The sequence below is a fragment of the Boleophthalmus pectinirostris genome, unplaced genomic scaffold, assembly GCF_026225935.1.
Source record: "Boleophthalmus pectinirostris isolate CB_2022bp ecotype Guang Dong unplaced genomic scaffold, ASM2622593v1 HiC_scaffold_5, whole genome shotgun sequence".
NCBI lineage: Eukaryota > Metazoa > Chordata > Actinopteri > Gobiiformes > Gobiidae > Boleophthalmus > Boleophthalmus pectinirostris.
In genome coordinates, this window is record NW_026571404.1 from 37,391,906 (window position 1) to 37,413,327 (window position 21,422).

The window sequence follows — 21,422 nt, forward strand, 5'->3', positions numbered from 1 at the left end:
GTGCACCTTTAAAGTTACACTGACCCAGTCATAATGCTGAATGTCTTTTCTGTGAGTCAGACGTGTGGTTTTGTCCCAGATCTGGAGCGGCCGTCCCAGGTCTGAACAGGTCCTTTGTGTGAACTGTTGACTCGGGGCTTTAGTTTAATGACACACAAAGACACGTGACCGGCCGGAGCTTTAAACTGACACAGGAACACTTAGAACCTCTACTCCTGCTTATTTAAGGAGTTTATTAGGGCAGGATTTGAATTATTTGAGTGTTTTTATCTTTTTAATTAATGATACATTTGTTTTTTATTAGATTTGAATTGTTTTTTTGGTTTTAATGAAGACTGGCAGGTTAGTTAGTTTATTAAAAAGTAGTGTATCACCGTCACCTGCATCATGCCATGAAAATACAACACATACATCCAAACATTCTTCGTGGAGATAGATCCGTTTGATGAACATCAGCAGGAGGCTAAATAAGCGTCAGGTTTGTGGAGTGGAAGCACGCTCACAGTACAGATGCATTTGTCATGTTTATGGCCCTGAAAAATATGGAGTTGTTCCTCTGGCTATAATATTCCACAGTACGGCATTACACGTATCAGCCTCCATGGGGTCATTCCACCTCAATTCACCCCCAAAAAATTGCAATTTGAACTCACATTGTCCAGTTGCAAAGTAAATTGGTGTATGGGTGAGTCATAGCCAAGAAAGCCAAAATCTCAAATTTTAGCATGATTGGACCAACGGTTTCCGATGTTGCAGTTTCATTTTTTCACTTTTTTGCTTGTTCGCCAAATTTCAAATTGCATTTACTCAGCAACTACTGTTCTGATAAAACAAAACAAAAACAAGGTATCTCTGGAAAGGGGACATCATTAGGTTTTTTTTTTAATTTTTGCATTTGAGATGAATTGAATGACTTTTGAGATGAATGACCTTTTGACCTATATTTTGACCTTGAAACTGACAATAAGAGACATGCCCAACCTCAATGACACCAACAGAAAAAATGTAGCCCTATATGTCTACTACAACATGTACAAAATCTGGAGGGTTTTTCTGTTTTATTTTCACACAAATTTACCTAGAACTTGAAGCGATATCTTGGAAACAGTTGGTCCAATCAAACTAAAAATTGAAATTTTTACTTTTCTGGCTATGACTGACCAAGTTTCATCAAAATTTGACAAAGTAGGGTTTAACTCATTGGGTGAACTGAGGTGGACTGACCCCATGGAGAATGTTCCAAAGTATGTGTACGGTAACTTTCTGTTTCCTTGGAATGATGCAGGTGACAATTTACATACTGTACCTTTAAAAGAAGCATTGATGTTTTGATTATTTGAATTTAACTAAATAACACTGAAGTGTTTAGTTTGTATCTGTAATGATCCTAGATGTTAGTGCAGTCCTTTACAACTCAAAACTCATCGGAGAACAGAAACAGAACAAATAATACCCCATGTGGACGTGGTTTAAGTTCAGTTTAATGACACTGGTTCTGTTTAAGTGTTTGTGTCGCAATCAGATCACACCATTTGATCTGTGACAGCACTTTGTGTTGCTTTCATTTACTCTTTGATTTTACAGTAATTTTAGCTCTGTTCTTAGTTTCTTTCTGATAAACTTCCCCAAAATGACTTCATTTTGTAACAGATTTGCAACACTGCAAATTTTACTTTTAATTTTAAGTTATCTTTCAATGGAAACGAGGGCTGAGCTATTTAGAAAAATGATCAAATAGTTTTTTTTTTCTGTTTGAAGCTTTATGATTATATTTGTTACCTCCGCCAAGGAGGTTATGTTTTTGCCGGCGTTTGTCTGTTTGTTTGTCTGTTTGTTTGTCTGTTTGTTTGTTTGTTTGTTTGTTTGTTTGTCTGTTAGCAACATAACTCAAAAGTTATGGACCGATTTTGATGAAATTTTCAGGATTTGTTGGAAATGTGAAAAGGAAGAACTGATTTCATTTTGGGGCTGATCCGGAAGAAATCCTGGATTCTGGATCACTTTGAAATTTTTGTTAACATTGTGGTAAATGGGGCCAAAAATTTTGTTTCTCAATATCTCGGTTAATTATTGACCAAACCCCATGAAATTTGACTCAGGGATGGACAATGGGATCCTCTTTCATATTCCAAAGGCTGATCCGGATCTGATCCAGAAGACTGATTTTATCGCAATTTATATAAAAAATGGGGGTAGTCCTTGGCGGAGGTCTGCGCTCTCTGACTGCTTTTCTAGTTTTAATAATAGGATTCTGTTCAAAGTTCATGTTTTAAACAAAGAACTGACAAAAAGAACTGAACTGACAAAGGAAATTGTGTTTCTTCAGACTTTGAGATTTGATAAGTGATTTGATAATTTATTACAGTTTGATTGTGATTCATATTGCAACCCGAATAGAAACAATGAAGTTAATTTTTTTAAACTTGAATTCACCTAGGCTAGTACTAACGGGAAAAATAGACTGATATATTGGTTGGCTGATTTACTGGGCCGATATTTTTACTTTTTAAAGTATCGGCCTTAAATCTCCAGCACAGGCCAATATTTTGTTTTGGTCAGTCTGCTGCCTAAAGTCCACACAAAGCTTTATGTGACCGCACAGTTCTCTTATAGGTTTATGGTAAAAAAAAAAAATTATACTATAAATCTATAGTTTATAGTAAATTTAAATTGTATAATTTGAGGAAAATAATCAGCCCCACATATCAGCTCAAAAATATCGGCAGAGCTTATTGGCCGTCGGTTGCTCTGGATCCTAAACAATCGGTATTGGCATTTGCTGTGGAATTATCCATATCAGTCGATCTCTTAACTATTTGCAGATTATAATTTTGTATTTTAATACTGATACTTTGAAACTTATAAGGCACTACTCTGTCAGAAACTTTATTAGACTTAAATATGATCTTTATGTTAACTCAATCTGATCATAAAAATCTGACTTTGTGCTGTTTAGCTCAAATAACATCAGTCATAAGCTTGCTACCATTAGCCAACAGTTTTTCAGTTAGTCTCTCACCTTTTTGTTCGAAACTCAAACTCCTAAACAGGACCATGAGCTTTTATTGCTCACAGGCTCCTGAAAATGTGCTATTTAAATCTATTTTTACTTGCACTTTCAGACAAACTTAAAACTTTTTTAACAGTGTTTGTTAAGGTGCACTGTGTCTCCATGGTAAATGCTAAATATTCCACCACAGAGACTACGTAGAACACCTCCAGCTTGATGTCACTGCAAAGTTTCAATCTTCAAAGTATGAATTGTATTGGATTTCAAAAGCTAACCATGAAACCATTGTGTTATATTGGAAATGTCGTTGCAAATACTTTACATTAACCCGTCTTTTTCTTTTCCCCTTCCAGCTCATCGAATCGTTTGCCGTTGAACTTGGAACGTTAAAGAAGGAGATGGGACACAGGTCTGAGCCTAAACCCGCTGACCCTCTACTCTCTGAGCCACTGAGGTGAGTGCACCACAAGGGGGGCGCTGTTACTTAGATGTACACATACAGTAGTCTTGTCACAATACTAAGATAAAATACTATGATAATGATAAAAAACACTCTTTTTTTAGACAATAGACTGTGATTTTCAACATTAAATGGTTGTACTTTCTCTTCTATTCGCATGTGTCCTTATATATGTGTAATCCCACAGTGGTCCAGGTAGATTCCATAGTGGTTCATGGGTGTATACTAGTCTATGATGTGCTCTTATACTTGTTCTGATAGAGCTCAACAACGTTCTAAACACAGTTCAGAAAAGCTTCATTTTTGTCCTGTGAATGTGATTTTTTTTGTATTCAAACTTGTTTAAATTAGTATATAGTTTCGATACTAGTTTGTGTATCAATTAGTATTATTATTTTCGATACTTTTAACAACACAAATTTACAGTGATGAAAGATGAACCTAAAGCTGCAGACTTTACAGGTGAGTGCAGAGAGAGGGAGCACCAGAAGAGGGCGCTGTTTACTTTGGTTTTAGACCTAATTTGTAACAAGATAAAAAGACAAAAACATATTTCAACTGTCAAAATATTTCTTTGCATTAATTACATAAGCATTGTTTACAAAACAGAGACCAACTAAATGAAAGCAGCTGTAAGTCCTAAAGTAGTGGAGAAACAGAACACTTATCCATGGATTCAGAACAATAACAAATTAGGACCGTACTGAAAGGGCACTAAACCAGATCTAAACCAGGATTTTAGTAGGTCTAAAGGTGTGTCCACACTTAATTTGGCCTTTATTCTAGCCTTGTTAAGTCCTAATGTAAACTTGGTTAGATCCTGTTCCGGGTTCCTCCAAAACTGGACTAGACTGACAACTAAACCAGAACTAAACCAGATCTAAACCAGGACTAAACAATGGCAAAAACAAGAATATATTAGGTCAAAATCAAGACTAAGCCAGGACCATACCGAGAGGGCACAAATCCAGATTTAAACCAGGATTTTATTAGGTCTAAAGGTGTGTTCACACTTAATTTGGCCTTTATTTTAGCCTTGTTAAGTCCTAATGTAAACTTGGTTAGATCCTGTTCTGGGTTCCTCCAAAAACTGGACTAGAATAACACTAAACCAGGACTAAACAGTGACAAAAACATGAATATATTAGGTCAAAATTAAAACTAATCCAGGACTATACTGAAAGAGCACAAAACCAGATCTAAACCAGGATTTTAGTAGGTCTAAAGGTGCGTTCACACTTAATTTGACCTTTATTCTAACCTTGTTAAGTCCTAATGTAAACTTGGTTAGATCCTGTTCTGGGTTCCTCCAAAAACTGGACTAGACTAACACAAAACCAGGACTAAACCAGGTCTAAACCCGGACTAAACAATGACAAAAACAACAATATATTAGGTCAAAATTAGAACTAATCCAGGACTATACTGAAAAGGAACTAAACCAGATCTAAAAAAAGGATTTTAGTAGACATAAAGGTGTGTTCACATTTAATTTAAATTGGCATTTAAACACATTTAAATTGGCTTTTCGTAAGTCCTAATGTGAAGGGCACAAAACCAGATCTAAAGCAGGACAAATCAATGACAAAAAACATGAATATATTAGGTCAAAATTAGGACAAAGCCAGGACCATACTACAAGGGCACAGATCCAAACCAGGACTATATTAGGTCTTAGTTACTCAGGACTGAAGCGGGTCTAAAAGCAGGTCTTAAACAGGACTTGAGTGCACCTAAAATACTCGTGTATCTAATCTCCTGTTGTCCGTGTCTCCAGCCTGGATGAGGACGTGGGGGGTCTGTTCCTGCGCGGCTCTCCCTGCTCGGGCCTCTGTTCTGGGGGTAACTCTCCTCTCAGGGCTGGCCTCTCCGGGTTCTCCGGCCCGAGGGACTCTGGGTACTCCGGGTCGCTGCACAGAAAGATCACAGTTTTAGACCGACTCATCCGGACTCACTCGGTCTGGCTGCAGCTCGGACTCAACCAGCAGGGGGCGCTCAGGATACTCAAGAACCAGCCTCCAGGGGTGAGAGACTGTACTCAGGGTTAAGTTTAAACTGTGTAACCCAAATAATGGACACTTTAAAGATCCTTTACCAGATTTTTCTTGTGTATTTGGGCAAAATGTATCTTGCCTCAGTGTAAAAGGAGCTATTTAAATGTGTTATTCCTTTTTCAAGTAGCTGTATGTCAAATTTTGATTATACGTTTCATAAACTTCAACTTTCAAATCAATATATTTAATTATTTTATTTGTTGTTATTATGATTTTTGTTCAGACGTTCCTGGTTCGTCGGTCGAGCTCTCAGCAGAGGAAGGTGCTGTGTGTGAGGATGGACTCAGACTCAGATCCTGTCCAAGATTTCGCTGTGAAAGAAAGCCAGTACTGTGAGTAAACAAGGACTGAACCAGGGACTAAACCAGGGGCTAAATCAGGACTAAACCAGGGACTAAACCAGGGTCCAGACCTACACTAACCAGCTCTAAACTAGGATCTAAACCAGGTCTACTCCAGGGCTAAACCAGTGCTAAACCAGACTTAAACTAGGACTAAACCAGGACTAAGCCAGGGTTAAACCAAGGCAATACCAGTATGAAGCCATGACCGGAGCATTAATTGCTCCTTAATCTGGACCAATATCTAAACAACAACTAAAGACGGGCTGTACAACGTTTGAACTACATCTTAACTAGATCTCATCCATGTCTAAACCAGCACAAAACCTGGACTAAATCAGAACTACATTGGGCCAGATTAGGAATGAATCCCGATAACACCAGGACTACACCAGTGCTTTTTACTCTCTGATTTGGAGAGCAATGCCATCTTCATTTTGTTTATTAGCATTAAGAGTAGCTAGAGTAAATATCTAACCTTTGATTGACTGAAGACTTACAGTGGAATTAGTTGCACAATTTGGTAACGGTTGAAATAACTGCTAACCTAAACATCATGACTAATTTTCATAGTAAATTCAGTGGAAAGATGTATGAGGATGTGAGTAATTTACCTGGCAAACCTCACCAACCTCACCCAGACCTGTCGAGACATAAACTGCACGCCACCAGTGAAGTGAATCTGAACATTTGCCATTTGTTTTGTATCTTAACTGAATTCAGAAGAGCAGAAGATTGACATCTTGAGCTCAAGTGGTTTTAGAAATGTATGTATCCAACAGACAGTGATGGGAACTAACTGAATACAAGTATTTAGGATACATAGCCTATTCAGAATACCCATTTTGAGTAAATATTTTGGTACAGTTATGCCTGGTGTACACTGACTGCTGGTGTGGTGCAGTTCGGGATACGCACGGGACCGGCAAGACTTAGAGAATCCTTAAAATCAGTAGCACCCTGCCACACTGACCTTGTTGCGGTGCAGGTGCAGGTGAGGGTGAGGGTGCAGGTGGGGCGTGGGCCTGTGGAAAGATTACTCAAGAAGTCTATTTTTGTTGGATACCTCAGCGGTTTCTGAATGTCAAGATGACACAATCACATCAGCAAAACAGGACGTGCACAACTGACAGATCTGGTGTATTTTCAGAATAAAATATCCCTGGTACTTCTCAAACGTACTTACCCATTGATAGCCACGGTATCCAAAAGTACAAGGAAGTGGAATCCAAAGATGTGAAAAAGTGGTCGTAGAGTGAAATGCCGCTGTCGTTTTTCAGCCAGGCTTCTTGTACACATTAATCATACTTCTGTGATGTTAATCTATTGCGTGAACTCCCGACCAGAGTGTGAACATTTTTTCTCTGGAGCGCAGTTTCCACACTCGGCCACAGCCCAAAGCGACGACACAGCAGCGGAGAGTGCAGTCAGTGGGGCAGACAAGTCACAGTAAAACAGTCAGTGGACACCGGGTTACACTTTCATTTGGAAGTTTTCAGAATGCACTGACTTTTATAAAATCAAAGGAACACATGGCAGTATTTGATCACACAATGTAGACTTTAGATTGCACAAAACTAGCGAGAAACATATGAACACTGCTTTTGTGGTGGGTGCAGGTGTGATTTAATTAATGACGGGAAATGCAGAACAAATGCTGAAACAAATATAAAGCTGTTTTTAATACAAAGTTGCATTTTTGCTTTATAACTTAAATGCAACTTGATGTAAATTTTTTCTAAGTATCCAGAATACAGTACTCTGTTTGGACCATGTAAAAAACTACATTACAAAATACATTTGATTGCAGGTATTAAGTTTTCTGTCACTAAATACATTTTCAAAGTATTCTTTCCATCGACTGATATTCAAAACTTTATCACCCAGCCCTTCTTATTTGTCCCAAAGCAGCCCCCATACATCCTGACGTCTTTCTGTTTACATTTAATACACACTTGTCACACGCTCACTTTCATTCTCTGTGTAAACTCTTCACTGGGTCACCTGTCTTTCTGCATGTTCAGAGTTAAATTTGCCCCAAGCGTTTATTTTGATTGTGCTCATATTGTGTTCATTTGGGAAGTGAAATTACAGGTTGCATTGGGAAAAGTGGTTGGACTCACAGCCAAAAGCTGATGCAATTTTTCCAATAAATCTGACAAGTAATGAGGATCTTTCTAAACAGCGGTGGCATGTTTTGCTGCAAAGTCTTGGCTGTTTATTGATACTTTGCAGAGACATCACGCTGAGGTTGTACTACATGTATTTCTATGGGGAAATGTTCATAAGTTACCATGGTGACACAAACTCATCCTCAACAAAAAGACTGAGACCCCGTTTACACTGAAACGAATCCGCGTATCACTGTATTTGAAACGATGTGCGTCCTCACACGTCGTTTCTGTGTCCAGAAGTCTTCCTTATCCACACAGCTTTGAGCATATGTGTTTAGGTTTTACAGAAACAAAACTTAAAACCACATTTGCATAAACTAAGTGCTCAAAAAACAGCTCGCTGTTGTGTGCTGATGCAGTTCAGCTTCTGTCGGAGTAAACGACACTACTCAGTGTTCTTTCTGTGACAGAGGGTGTTCTGCTGATGGTGAGTCTGTTCTGTGTTTCTGTCGTGTTGGAGGTGGTTCATGCGAAACTTTTCAGAGATTATACGTCTGCAGGTCATACGCATAGACCGTATATATGAATGGACATATATTCTAGCCTCTTAGCATTTTAGTGGTGAATTACTTCGTGGCATATAGACCTACATCAGCGAATCAGTGTTGTCAGGCATCCACACAGTGCCGGATCAGATCCATACTTAGATGAATTTGTGGGAGCTGGCGACACCAGGTTGTTTCGTATCTGGTGCCATTTTCAATCGGATTAGTGTGGACGAACACTGCACCCAGAACAAAAACGATTCAAATACGTACTAGTGTGGACGTGGCCTGAGTCTGAAGGCTGCCACACACTACAGGAGAATTTGTTTGATTCAGGCTGAGATTTGCTTCTCTTCGAGTTTGGTGATGCGTGACCCAATTTTAGTGTCTTCGCATATGATTTTGAAACCACTCTGCTCCTCATGTGTTTTTTTTTTTTTCAGTGTGACTCTGAGCTGCTCTATCAGATCATAACCACCAAACATCAGCAACACTACGGTAACAGCCAATAAAACAGAGCAGAGAGACGTGTGTCAGTAAGGCATAATTATATAAATGCACATGTACAAGTCAAAATAAAAAATATTTCACACAGCTAAAAATCTAAGACAAAAAGAAAAAAAAAATGAACATGGATTTAAACATCCCAGTTTCAGGAGCCTGTGTTCATGGTTCTGTTTAGGAATTAGATTTTCAACAAAAAGTTGAAAGTGACTAAATGGAAAACAGCTGGCTTATACTAAATAGGTTGTGACTAATGTTCTGTGCGAGACTTGTTTAACGGCACAAATCAGCTCGTCTGTTGTAGTTCCAGTTGTACAGCTGTGTGTATAATGACGTATCAAACACTTTAATTTTTATTTTTTTTCATGTTTCAATAAATGCGGGGACCACTGTGCCATTTTATTGTTGGTTAAAATTCTAATGATTAAAGTTCTTCTTATTTGTTTCACAGCCTTTTCTCTGGAGGGATCCGGACTCAGTTTTGCAGATCTGTTTCGTCTGGTGGCGTTCTGTTGCATCAGCAGGTGAGTGGAGACTGGGGGGGGCCGTACTGTACTATTTTCTGAGTTGTGTTTTGTTTCATTCACACATGTTTAACACACAAATCCTGCAGATTTAGGCTGAGTTCTTGCGTTCCAACTGAAAACACTCTGTTCTACCTTGTGATGTCATGGTAATACAGGAAGCGCTCCATTGTCTTTTTAAACTCCACACACCTTTACTAGAATCATTTGGATGATTTCAGCATTGAAATTACCAATCTCTACTGAAGAAAAGGTAAAAGGAGCTGTCAACTTGAAAGCTACAACTACAGAACATTTTGAGCTTTGGAGATATAGACAGACTAATAATAAAGAGTTACTCAAACATGTGTGAATGAAGTAAAACACAAATCCAGGTCTGTTTATTGAGGAGGTAACAACTAGAGGTCTGCGCGGGACAGAATTTTCAATCCCGCTCCTGCGTTCACCCACATTGTGCAGTCCCACTCCCGCCCACGCCTGCAAAGAATTGTAATTTTCTGTCCCGCTCCTGCCCAAATTTGCGATATTTTGTCCCGCTCCCGCAAGCAAATCCTACAAGATGGGGACGTTTGCTTTCTTAAGCTCTAAAAGGAAAGGAATTGTCTAAAATGTGCATGAGATTAGACCACATCTGCAAGTTTAGGCTGTTTAAAATGTTTTTATTAATGCCAAATACAATATCCAGCACAAATGATGGATGATAGGCTTACATTAATTATTTGTATATTTTATTTTAGACTCATATTTAGTTTGCAGGACTGCAGTTTATCATCTCACCCGCCCGCTCCTTCATTCTGCAGTCCCCCTCCCGCCTGCGCCCGCAATGAGCTTTCAAAATGTGTCCTGTACCAACCGCACTGTTTTGCATCAAGTCCCACAGGTGCAGGGCTCTAGTAACAACATTCTAACATGACTTAAATCTCACAAGAGTTCATTTTTTTGTAATATAAGACCTTTAACCTCATGTTAAATAATTAATATTAAATAATTAAATGAATAAATAAACCGTTTTAAAAAAATTTAAATGATGAAGAAATCACGTGTCAGTCACCACCACACCAGTGAAGAAATGAAATTAAAGTAACATTGCGTAACTATCTGCCTACACGATTCCTTGGAAACAGAAAATTGAAACCATACTTCAGAACATTCTTCATGGAGATAGAAACGTTTTATTCCATACTGTGGAAGATAATAGACAAAGGAACAACATTTCCCTGCACCAAATGGAGTAAGGTTTGTGGAGATGCAAGCGCGCTCACAGTAAGGACGCATGTTTTTCTGTGGTATAATTAGTGGAATAAAAACCTGCTTTTATTCAGAAATGTTGGAGAAATTGGAGAAATATCTAACTGCAATTATTCTGACAAACATTGTGATTAGAAAGTGATTAGATTAGTTATGCGTTTCATGTTTTAATAATAAGATTCTGTTCAAATTTCACATTTTAAACACATCCAGAAGAATCGACAAAAAGACAATACATGTACAATATATTAAACCCAAAAGCATACATGTGTTACCGTTAGCGGCAGAAACACTTGCAATGTCCGTGTGCTAAATCAGGACTTCATTTTATTAAGATGAGAAACGCCAGATGAGAGAAAGAAGAGAAAAGGTGAAGAGCTGCAGCTGGATCAGAGAGGGAGGGAGAGCCCGGCAGACAGCACCGTGCACACAGACGCACACACAGACGCACACATATACACACTAGGGATGCACACTGGTGTCACGATTCGATATACGTGTTGCTCGATACACACGTGTCCGTCCATGCGCTCTGTGTTGTCATTTATTTTGGTCTGACAGGGAAACAGCTCTCACAGCTTCCTCCTCAGATGCAGCAGAAAACAGCTCCATAGAGACTCACAGCTGAAATATTCTCACAGAGGAGGGTTTGATCTTTCAGGCAGTTATATGTTCATAGACCCAGAAATGACAAAGATATGAACTTTAAAATACTTTAGAATCACTTTTGGATTTACATCGGTTTTAATCAAATGCGCTCGAATACACGCTATCTTTTTTTCAGACTGTCGCATGAGTTTTAGTCAGAAAATGATCATTTTTCTGTAATAGAAGATAGTCTGAGTGTCCAGAAATAGGATGGGAGTGTGCAGTGTGTCTGTAAGAGCAGAGACTGTTGCAGGGCCGTGTGGGAGGAGCTACGTACTGTCTCTGCTGCTGCTGGAGGAGGCAGCAGCGCCAACAAAGACATGTACAGTGAGACTCAGGAGATCATCAAATCATCATCAAAAAAGTAAAAGTCTGAAAGTGTAACTCCCCTACAGTCTATATTAAGAGTAGACTGGCTCTATTATCAAATATAAAAATAGCCTGAGAAAACTCTAGTCTTATTTTTGCTGAATAAAAATTCTGAGCTGTAAATCACTGAACCAAATGAACTAAACACTTCACATTGTTGTCATATTGCTTCATTAACATCATCATAGTTAGGGGTGTGCAAAAATATCAAAATATTGATATATCGAATCGCTTAATGTGATGATACATAAACAGTATCGTGGGCTGCTTTATCGAAATATCACCAAGAGTATTTTTTGTATATTTTACAAAATTATTTTGTTACAGCTACAGTTTTTTTGTTTGTTCAGAGGAAGGAAACTCGTTTATGCGACACATTTGACATTTTCAGTGTTTTGATGATTAAAATGTTTGTGTTTCATCTGAACTTTGCATAAGAAGTGGATTAACAAAGACTTTTAGTATCACAGCCATGACTTAACCTTTATTTTTATTGAACTGTATCATATCACTTTGAAATATATTATATTGAATCAAAAGCTCACTTTATAGAGATGTTTATTGTATCGTGGTCTATGTATCGAGGTATATATCGTATCGGAAACTTCTTAATGATACCCAGCCCTAATCATAGTATTATTATATTATACTCATGAGCTTTTTTTTGTGTGTGTCATAAAACGTATCGAAATCAAATCGATACCGTGACCCGTGTATTGAGATATGTATTGAATTGTGGGAAAACGGTATCGCACACAGACACACACAAACACATGCAGACTAGGGATGGACATGATTAGTCGATTAATCGATAATTGATCATTAAGAATTTCGATTACGTTAATTTTAATCGACAAACCAAATGTAGGTTACTGTGTGTAGCGTGACCAAACAGGTGTGTACATGTGTCTCTGCATCAGAAGGAGCGAGCAAACACAAACAGTCAGTGCGCCTGCAGCGTACCTAAGTGCATATGTGTATTTAACGAAGATTTGTACAAGAAATTCCACGCTTTCCGTTCTGTTCAGGACAAGTGTGAGTCCATGTGCACAGTGTACAAAGCAGCACATATGTTTCGGTGTCCAGTGGGAAAAAGTTTTTCCAGGTGAGAGTCGCGCAATGTCGATGACGAGTCCCCACCCCCCTCCCCCCGTACGGTGTCCTGGTTTTGACAAACACAAATCTGGTCACACTAACCTGTATTGACCTGAGTCATGTCTTTAATCTGACAGAAGTTGAACCACATCAGCGACACAAGAGCTGTAGTTTTATCTTTGCGTAGTTTATGCAAATTACCGATGCGGTTTTAAGTTTAGTTTCTGTGAGAGTTGAACAAAACTGAATTAAACACATTATAATGTGAAACGGGCTGATGTGGCTCTAGAGTCGTTACAGTTTATATGTCGTAAAGTTGAATTTATTTATGCAGATTAGTAGTGCAAATAGTAATAATAATGATGATCATTTTAATATAAAAACGTTAATGATTAATCGATAATCGATCATTAATTCTTCCGACGATCGATTAAGAAAATTTCATCGAATGCCCATCCCTAATGCACACACACACACACACACGTACACGCGCACACACACACACACACAATGCGCACACACAGACACACACAGACACACAGATGCAGAAGGAGAGGGACACTGCGCTTTTAGTCAAATTGTGCAGAAGTGAAATGCGATGACATGTGACTAAACAAAGAGAAGCGCTGTGGCTCAAACTGCTTTTTCCTAAACCAAACAATAAATCCTCGTCAGTCGTATCCTTGAGGTCGACCAAAGTTGAGATTGTCTTCTATTGATCTTTAGATTTTTGGCACAGTCTTAATCTGAAGTGACAAATGAAGCACATTTCAGAGCATGTTTGGACACATTTATAAGATTATACAGGGTTATTGTTTTGGCACTTTTCCATTCAAATTGCAATTTCAGTTTGATTGCGTTTGATGCATCTTGCAGCCCTGCTTTTATTTTCCTTTTTTTTTTTTTTTTTTACTTAAAGGTTACGTAGTGTGGCTTTAACATAGAGCAGTTGCATTGGTAAAACCCTGATGCAGACACACCTCCTGCGGTCACGTCTGCTCTGCCAACTTCACCCTTTTCTCTGAGTCATCAACACACAAAACACTCTCTCTCTTCACTCTCTCCTTTACCTCCCTCTCTCCGCTCTTCTCTATACCTTCTGCCCTCCTTCCTCGTTCCTTCTCCTCTCTCTCTCTCTCCTCTCTTCTCTATAACTTCTTCTTTCTCTTCCTCCTTCACACTCTTTCTCGCATTTCCTTCTCCCCCTCGCTCTCTCTCTTCTCTATACCTTCTGCCCTCTCTTCCTCCTTCCCTTTCTCTCTTTCTCCCCTTTCCTTCCCCCCTCTCTCTCTTCTCTTCACATTCTGCCTTCTTTTCCTCCTTCCCTTTCCCTCTCTCCCCCTCTCTCCTCTCATCTGTATACCTTCTGCCTCCTTCCTTTTCCTTCCTTCCCTCTCTCTCCTCTCTTCTCTATACCTTCTTCCCTCTCTTCTGCCTTCTTTCTCTCTCTCTCTCTCCCTCTCTCCTCTCTCTGTATACCTTCTGCCCTCCTTCCTTTTCTCTCTCTTTCTCCCCTTTCCTTCTCCTCTCCCTCTCTCTCTTCTCTATAACTTCTTCTCTCTTCCTCCTTCACTCTCTCTTTCTCTCTCGCCTTTCCTTCTCCCCCTCGCTCTCTCTCTCTCTTCTCTTCTCTTCTCCTCTCTATACCTTCTGCCCTCTATTCCTCCTTCCCTTTCTCTCTTCTCCCCTTTCCTTCCCCCCCCTCTCTCCTCTCTTCTCTATAACTTCTTCCCTCTCCCTCCTTCCCTCTCTTTCTCCCCTTTCCTTCTCCCCCTCTCTCCCTCTCTCTCCCTCTCTTCTCTATACCTTCTGCCCTTTCTTCCTCCTTCCTTCTCTCTCTTTCTCCTCTTTCTTTCTCCCTCTGTCTCTCTCCTCTTCTCATACCTTCTGCTCACTCTTCCTCCTTCCCTCTCTCTCTTTCTCCCATTTCCTTCCTCCCCCCCTCTCTCTCTTCTCTATAACTTCTTCCCTCTCTTCTTCCTTCCCTCTCTCTCTCCCTCTCTCCTCTCTTCTCCACCTTCTGCCCTCTCTTCCTTCTTCCTTCTCTCTCTTCTCCCCTCTCTCTCTCTCTCTCTCTCTCTCTCTCCTCTCTCTCTCTCTCTCTCTCTTCCTCTCTCCCTCTCCCCTCTCTCCCCTTTCCTTCTCTCTTTCTCTCTCCCTCTGCCCTCTCTTCTCTATACCTTCTTCCCTCTCTTCCTCCTTCCCTCTCTCTCTTTCTCACCTTTCTTCCCCTCCTCGCTCTCTCTCGCTCCCCTCTTCTCTATACCTTCTTCCCTCTCCCTCCTTCCCTCTCTTCTCTATACCTTCTTTCTTTCCTCTCTTCCTCCTTCCCTCCCTTTCTTTCTCCTCTTTCCTTCTACCTCTCTCTCTCTCTCTCTGCTCTCTCCTCCACTTCTCCCAAGTCTCTCTCTTTCCACTCTTCCTCTCTTTCTTTGTTCTCACCCCCCCTCTCTCTCCCGCTCTCCTCTCTTCCTTCATCTACTTTTTTCCCTCTTCTTTCTCTCTGTCTCCCTCTTTCTTTCCTCCCCCTTTCCCCCCATAAACACACTGTAAATGACACGACACTCAAATGTAACGGAAAAAATGTTTTTACAGACGCAATTAAAGTCTTTCTCTCTCTCTCTCTCTCTCTCTTTCCTCTTTTTCTCTCTCTCACATACTCTCTCTCTTCTCTCTCCCCTCTTTCTCCTCTTCCTGTCTATCTCTCTCCCTTTTCTCTTCTAACACCTTTCTCTCATCTCTCTCTCTCTCTCCCTCTACCTTCCTCTCTATCATATCTCTTGCACTTTATCCCTCTCTCTTCTCTCTCTTCTCTCTCTCCTTCTATCTACTCCCACTCTTTCTCTCTCCCGCCCTCCTCTGTTTCGCCCTCTCTCACTCACACTCTCTCTTCTCTTCTCTCTCTTTCCCTCTGCCCTCTTTTTTCTCTTCATTCTCCCCTTTACACTGCTCCCCCTCACTCTCTCTCCCTCCCTCCTTCGTCTTACTCCCTCCTTTCTGACCCCACCCTCCCTTCTCTTTTGCTGAACCATCTCTCTCTCTCCCTTGTCTCTACCCCGCTTTCTCTCTTTTCTCTCTCTCTTTTCCTCTGCCTTTCATTTTATCATATCCCTCGCATTTTCTCTCCTCTCTCATTCTACCCCCACTTTTTCTCTCTCCAGCCCACCTCTGTTTCTCTCTCTCTCTCTTCTGCCCTCTTTTAGGCTCTTTTCTTCTCCCGAACAATCTCTCTCCCCCTTTTTCCTTTCATCTCTCTCTCTCTCTCTCTCTTCCTCCCTCTCTTTCGTATCCCTTGCACTTTATCCCCTCTTCTCTCTCTCCCTCTATCTGCCCCCACTCTTTCTCTCTCCCACCCTCCTCTCTGCCACCACTCCCTTCTTAATCTCTTTTTCTGTTTTTCCTTCACCTCTGCCTCTTTTCTCTCTCTTTCCCACCTCCCCTCCTTTTCTCTTTTGTAACCCATCCTCCCTCTTTTCTCTCTTTCCTATATCCCTCTTTCCCCTTAACCTCTCTTTCTTTCTCTCTCTTCCCCATCTCTTTTCCTCTACCCCCCTCTCTACTCCCTCCCTCTCTCCTGCTCTCTACCTTCTCTATTCTCTCTCTTTCCTCTCTCTGCACCCCCGTCCCTCCCTGTCCCCTCCCTCTCTCCCTCCTTCTTTAACCATCTTTTTTCTCTCTCTTTCTTCCAGAGACGTTTTGCCGTTCACGCTCAAACTCCCGGAGCCCATCGTCTCCGCTCAGACGGTTGCAGACCTCCACCAAATCTCCAAACAAGGACCAGGTACGTAACTTTTAACGGAACATTTAAAGCTGCACTGCGGAACTTTTCTGGAGTACGAAACCTTCTATTCACCCTGGAGATCTTACTGTTTTGCTTTCCACAAAATGACATAAAACTTTTCTACAGAGGAGGGTAGTACTCTGTGTTGCCTTTACTTGAGTGACTTTTTAAAGATATTGTACTTTCCTAGCAACATACTTTTACTCCTATTTGAGTATTTTTATTGAAGTAACAGTACTATTATTTGAGTAAAAGTTCTCCTTCCCACTGTGAGCAAGTCTAAAGTGACAAATGTTTTATGTGACAATCTGAAATGATCTGAACATTTGTGTTTCTTTGCGCCGCTCCTTCACATCTGATTTAGTTTGTCTCATTTTTGTGTCTTTGAAAACATCAGATTTTTTTTAACTTATTTCATGTTGTCTGTCAAATTATATTCACTTCAAATTCAAAATCAGATGTTACGTCCCGAGTCCGTCAATCACTCTTTAAATTATTGTTGTAGTACTTTTCTTTTTTACTCTTCTTAAAGGTCATTGCTCTGCCTGGAATGTTCCACAGTGTGAAATTAAACAGCTCTACTTTACTTTTATTCAATCACAGATGATTTCATAGCTCAAAAATACCTAGAAAAACAGATATTCTGACTGTGAGCGGGGTCGCCTCTCCACAGATCTGACCTGTCACTTGGTTTGGTTTGGACTCCATGATGATAGAAAGGTTTATGGTGCGTGTGTTTATCTCGGACAGTGGAACTCGGAAGAACTCGGAAGAACTCAGAGGAGTCCAAGCAAGGGTTCCGAGGTAGAATCCAAGACGGCTGCGCCCAGTGTCACTTTTAAATGTGAACTGTTTTCATTTTGTTTGGATGATTTGGTGGTTTAAATGACAATTTCAGTCACTCATATTACTGCAATACCTCGGTATCACTGCCTATGTGGATGGTAGTACTACTGCAATACCTTACTGCGTCTGTATCACTGCCTGTGGATTTGGTTGTCGGTGTTGTCCATGTTTTTAGCCCATTTCCTGTGAGCTTATGTGCCAAAATGATCAACTATGACACAACACCAACACTTTCACTTCACTAATATACTGAATTATGCTATTTATACTGAATTATACTGTTTATATTGAATTATACTATTTATACTGAGTTCTTCCTCGTGGTTGTGTAGTTGAAGCACAGACTTATTTTGGAGCACCTGGTACATGACCAATGCTAAAGCAACAACAACTTTCCCGTTTAGGGTCCAAGTTTTTCTCCGAGTCGGACAAATGAAACATAATAAATCAGTTGAAGCGCGGATGTGACGTCATATCCTCGAACCAAGTGGGAAACGGACGGAATAAACAAACCATCATGGAACTGTGGCACATTCTAGAAAAGGCAATAACATCTTCATGAGCAAAAACATTTGACGTACTCTACACAAGAAAATGACACAATGCACCTTTAATTTACTTTGTATTTTCTTGGACCACTACTTTACACTGTTACTTGAGGGATATTAAAATGTTGCTCTTACTTGAGTACAGCTTTTGGCTACTCTACTACCTCTGCTTACCTGTAACCATAGAGACACTTTACCAAACCAAATAATTTTAGCCACAAAAACACTGGAACTGAACAGAACTGAAGAAATGCAAGATAAACACTGTAGTAATACTGTCGATAGTAACTTTTTCTGTTGGAGGGTCCATCAGAGGCTTTTCTCCGTTGATTGAGATGTTATTGCTTTATCTCAGATGTTCCACAGTATGGCGTTAAACCTTTCTATTTTCATGGAAACCAAACCAGACCAAGTGACAGGTCAGATCTGTGGAGAGGCGACTCTGCTCACAGTCAGAATGTCTTCTTTTTAGGTATTTTTGAGCCATAAAACCACCTGTAATTGAATAAATGTAAAGTAGAGCTGTTTAATGTCATACTGTGTCCAGGCAGAGCAACGACATCTCCACGATGGACTGGACTTACGTAAGGCTGGGGTTTGTGTGCAGTGTTGTTATGGGAGTAAGTTGTGTCTATGCTAATTGTACCTTATCATTGGATAAATGTGTGTATAGTGTAATTAAAAGTAATTACATCAGTCTTTTGCATACGTTTGTGCGTCAGTAGAAGCTTTACTCGTACAGTTAAAGCTACACTAAAGCATTTAAAGCATTTAGCAGTTAAAGCATATAGATCACATTTGAGCTGCGACTTTTCTTCTCTGTTGTCAGAAATAATATTTGTGTAATTTTGTTTTAAAATGGTGAAGAAGTTGGCGACAGTGAGTGTTTCTTAAAGCTGTTTGGTTAATACTGTAGCTCATTTCAGGTGGAGTTCACTCTGGCAGAAAATCTGATGTAAAAACTGGGACTAGACCAAGACTAGACCAAGACTAGACCAAGACTACCAAGGCTGGACCAGGACTAGACCAGGACTAAAGAGGGACTATAGAGGGACTAGACTGGGACTAGATCTGGATAAACCCAGGACTAGACAGGACTAGGCAAAGGCTAAACCAGGACTAGGCCAGGACTAGGTCAGGATTAGACAAATGCTAGACCAGGACTAAGGAGGGACTAGACTGGGACTAGACCTGGACTGAACGGGGACTAGACTGAGACTAGACCTGTATTAAACTAGGACTAGATCAGGACTAGACCTGGAATAAACGGGACTAGACCAGGACTAGACAAACACTAAACCATGAGTAGACCAGGACTAAACCAGGATTAGACAAAGGCTAAACCAGGACTAAGGAGGGACTAGACTGGGACTAGATCTGGACTAAACCGGGACTAGACTGAGACTGGACCCGAAATAAACAAGGACTAGATCAGTACTAGTTAAAGCCTAAACAAGGACTAGACCAGGATTAGACCAGAATTATACAAAGGCTAGTCCAGGAGTACTCCAGGACTAGACCAGGACTAGACAAGAACCGGACCAGGACTAGACCAGAACCGGACCAGGACCAAACCATGTTAACACAACCTCAGTTACTTTCATATAACTAGTTGTTTTCTATGTAAACCTGTATTTTATTTGAAAGTTAATAGAACCATTAAAGTTGCACTATGTAACCTTTCTGGTGGCCTGTCTACCTGTACCACCTTCTTGTCTCCATGGAGATGCTATTGCTTTGCCTGGAATGCTCCACAGTGGCATTAAACTGATCTGTTTTGCATTTGCTCAATTACAGCTGTTTCAGAGCTGAAAACACTTTGGTAAACATGCATTTTTACTCTCCTCTCCACAGATCTGACTTTGAACTTGGCCTGGTCTTGACTGTTTAATGCCACACTCTGGAACATTCTAGGCAAAGCATTAACATCTCCAAGGAGAAAAGCATTTAGCAGACACTTCATCAGAAAAGTTGCATAGTGAATCTTTACACATTTTTGTAGTAATTTGAAATATTATGAGAGAATACTTTAGTTTCAAGTCTAACTGTATGTAGTAGTATTTATGAGTGTGTATTATTGTCTGGTAGAAGACATCGGAGAATCTTTGCTGTAGTTGCACATGTGGCGTTCCTCTGTGGTTTCAGGACTAAATCTGTCTAAATAAGCATTCTTTTTTCTGCCTGTTTAACACATTTAGTGGTGGTCAGAGTCAGCGCTCAGAGAAGCAGCTCAAATAGAAGCCAAGTCAAGTGTCATCTGGTTTAGGCTCTGAGTCACACAACTCCCCCACGCTTATTCCAACATATTTACACCATCAACCAGAGCGGCCAAAAGTATTGAAAATCACACATGAGTTGATACTAAAAATAATACCTGAACTTAGGGCTGGGCGATATGGAGCAAATAATATATCTTGATATATTTTGCTCTATCTCTATAAACAATATATGTCTCGATATGTGTACAGGACAAATAAACCCCCACAAACTACTGCAAAAACAAACAAGGTCTGTTTTTTATTGAAGTGCAAAGAGGCAGTTCATGTAGGAACAAAGTGTGACATTTAAAAAAAAAAAATCCCTATATGCAAAAACAATAATTTAACTGTAAAATAAACAAACAAATAATACATATTTCCTTCTTTCCATTCAAAAATAAAACAACTCATCTTAAGCTCATTTTTGCATTAACTCTGTAACAGTACGATAACCATGAGCTCCTTTAGCAGAGGAAGCTCTGAAGGTTCTTTATTTTAACAGATCCGTATTCCTCACCAGCAGTAAGGAGCTCTGAGGTTTCCCACAATCCACTGCAGATCAACCCCAAGGGTTCCAAACACTATTGTACAAGTTACACTGCAGCAAATTATTGATTAAAATCTTGTGCATAAATAAAATTTTCATTTCTAAACTTTACAACAAAAAGAAACATAACCACTCTAGAGTCACAACAGTCTGTTTGAGATTATAATGTGTTTAATTCAACTTTGGCACATTTGTTTACATTTTACAGAAACTAAACTTAAAACCACATGACTCATTTGCATAAACTATATGCGCTGTCTGGACTAAATGACATGACTCAGTGGAATATGAGTGTTCTCTCTTTGGCAGAGGAAGTGCTGCTAATGCTGAGTCTGTAAATGGTGGAAAAGGTTCCTGGTGCTAGAAGATTTTGGTTGGCGCCAACTTTTGACATTCACAGCGGGAGTGAGTAGTGAATGAGGCGACGCACGAGGGGAGGGGGAATAAAATCAAGGAAGCATAGCATCGATATATACAATATATCAGAATCCATTTTGTGTTTAAATATCTCAGTATATTTAATTTATTTA

At 40.0% G+C, this 21,422-nt stretch overlaps 1 protein-coding gene across 3 annotated transcripts in view; it reads left to right on the forward strand.

Moving 5' to 3' along the window:
- rin2a (Ras and Rab interactor 2a) overlaps positions 1–21,422 on the forward strand; it is a 91,568-nt gene that overhangs the window by 26,568 nt on the left and 43,578 nt on the right. For all 3 annotated transcript variants that reach the window (XM_055162991.1, XM_055162992.1, XM_055162993.1), the window contains exons 3-7: positions 3,364–3,464; positions 5,248–5,494; positions 5,748–5,856; positions 9,480–9,552; positions 16,602–16,693. In XM_055162991.1, the coding sequence (XP_055018966.1) occupies positions 3,364–3,464; positions 5,248–5,494; positions 5,748–5,856; positions 9,480–9,552; positions 16,602–16,693 (622 nt within the window). The remainder of the gene's footprint in view (positions 1–3,363; positions 3,465–5,247; positions 5,495–5,747; positions 5,857–9,479; positions 9,553–16,601; positions 16,694–21,422) is intronic.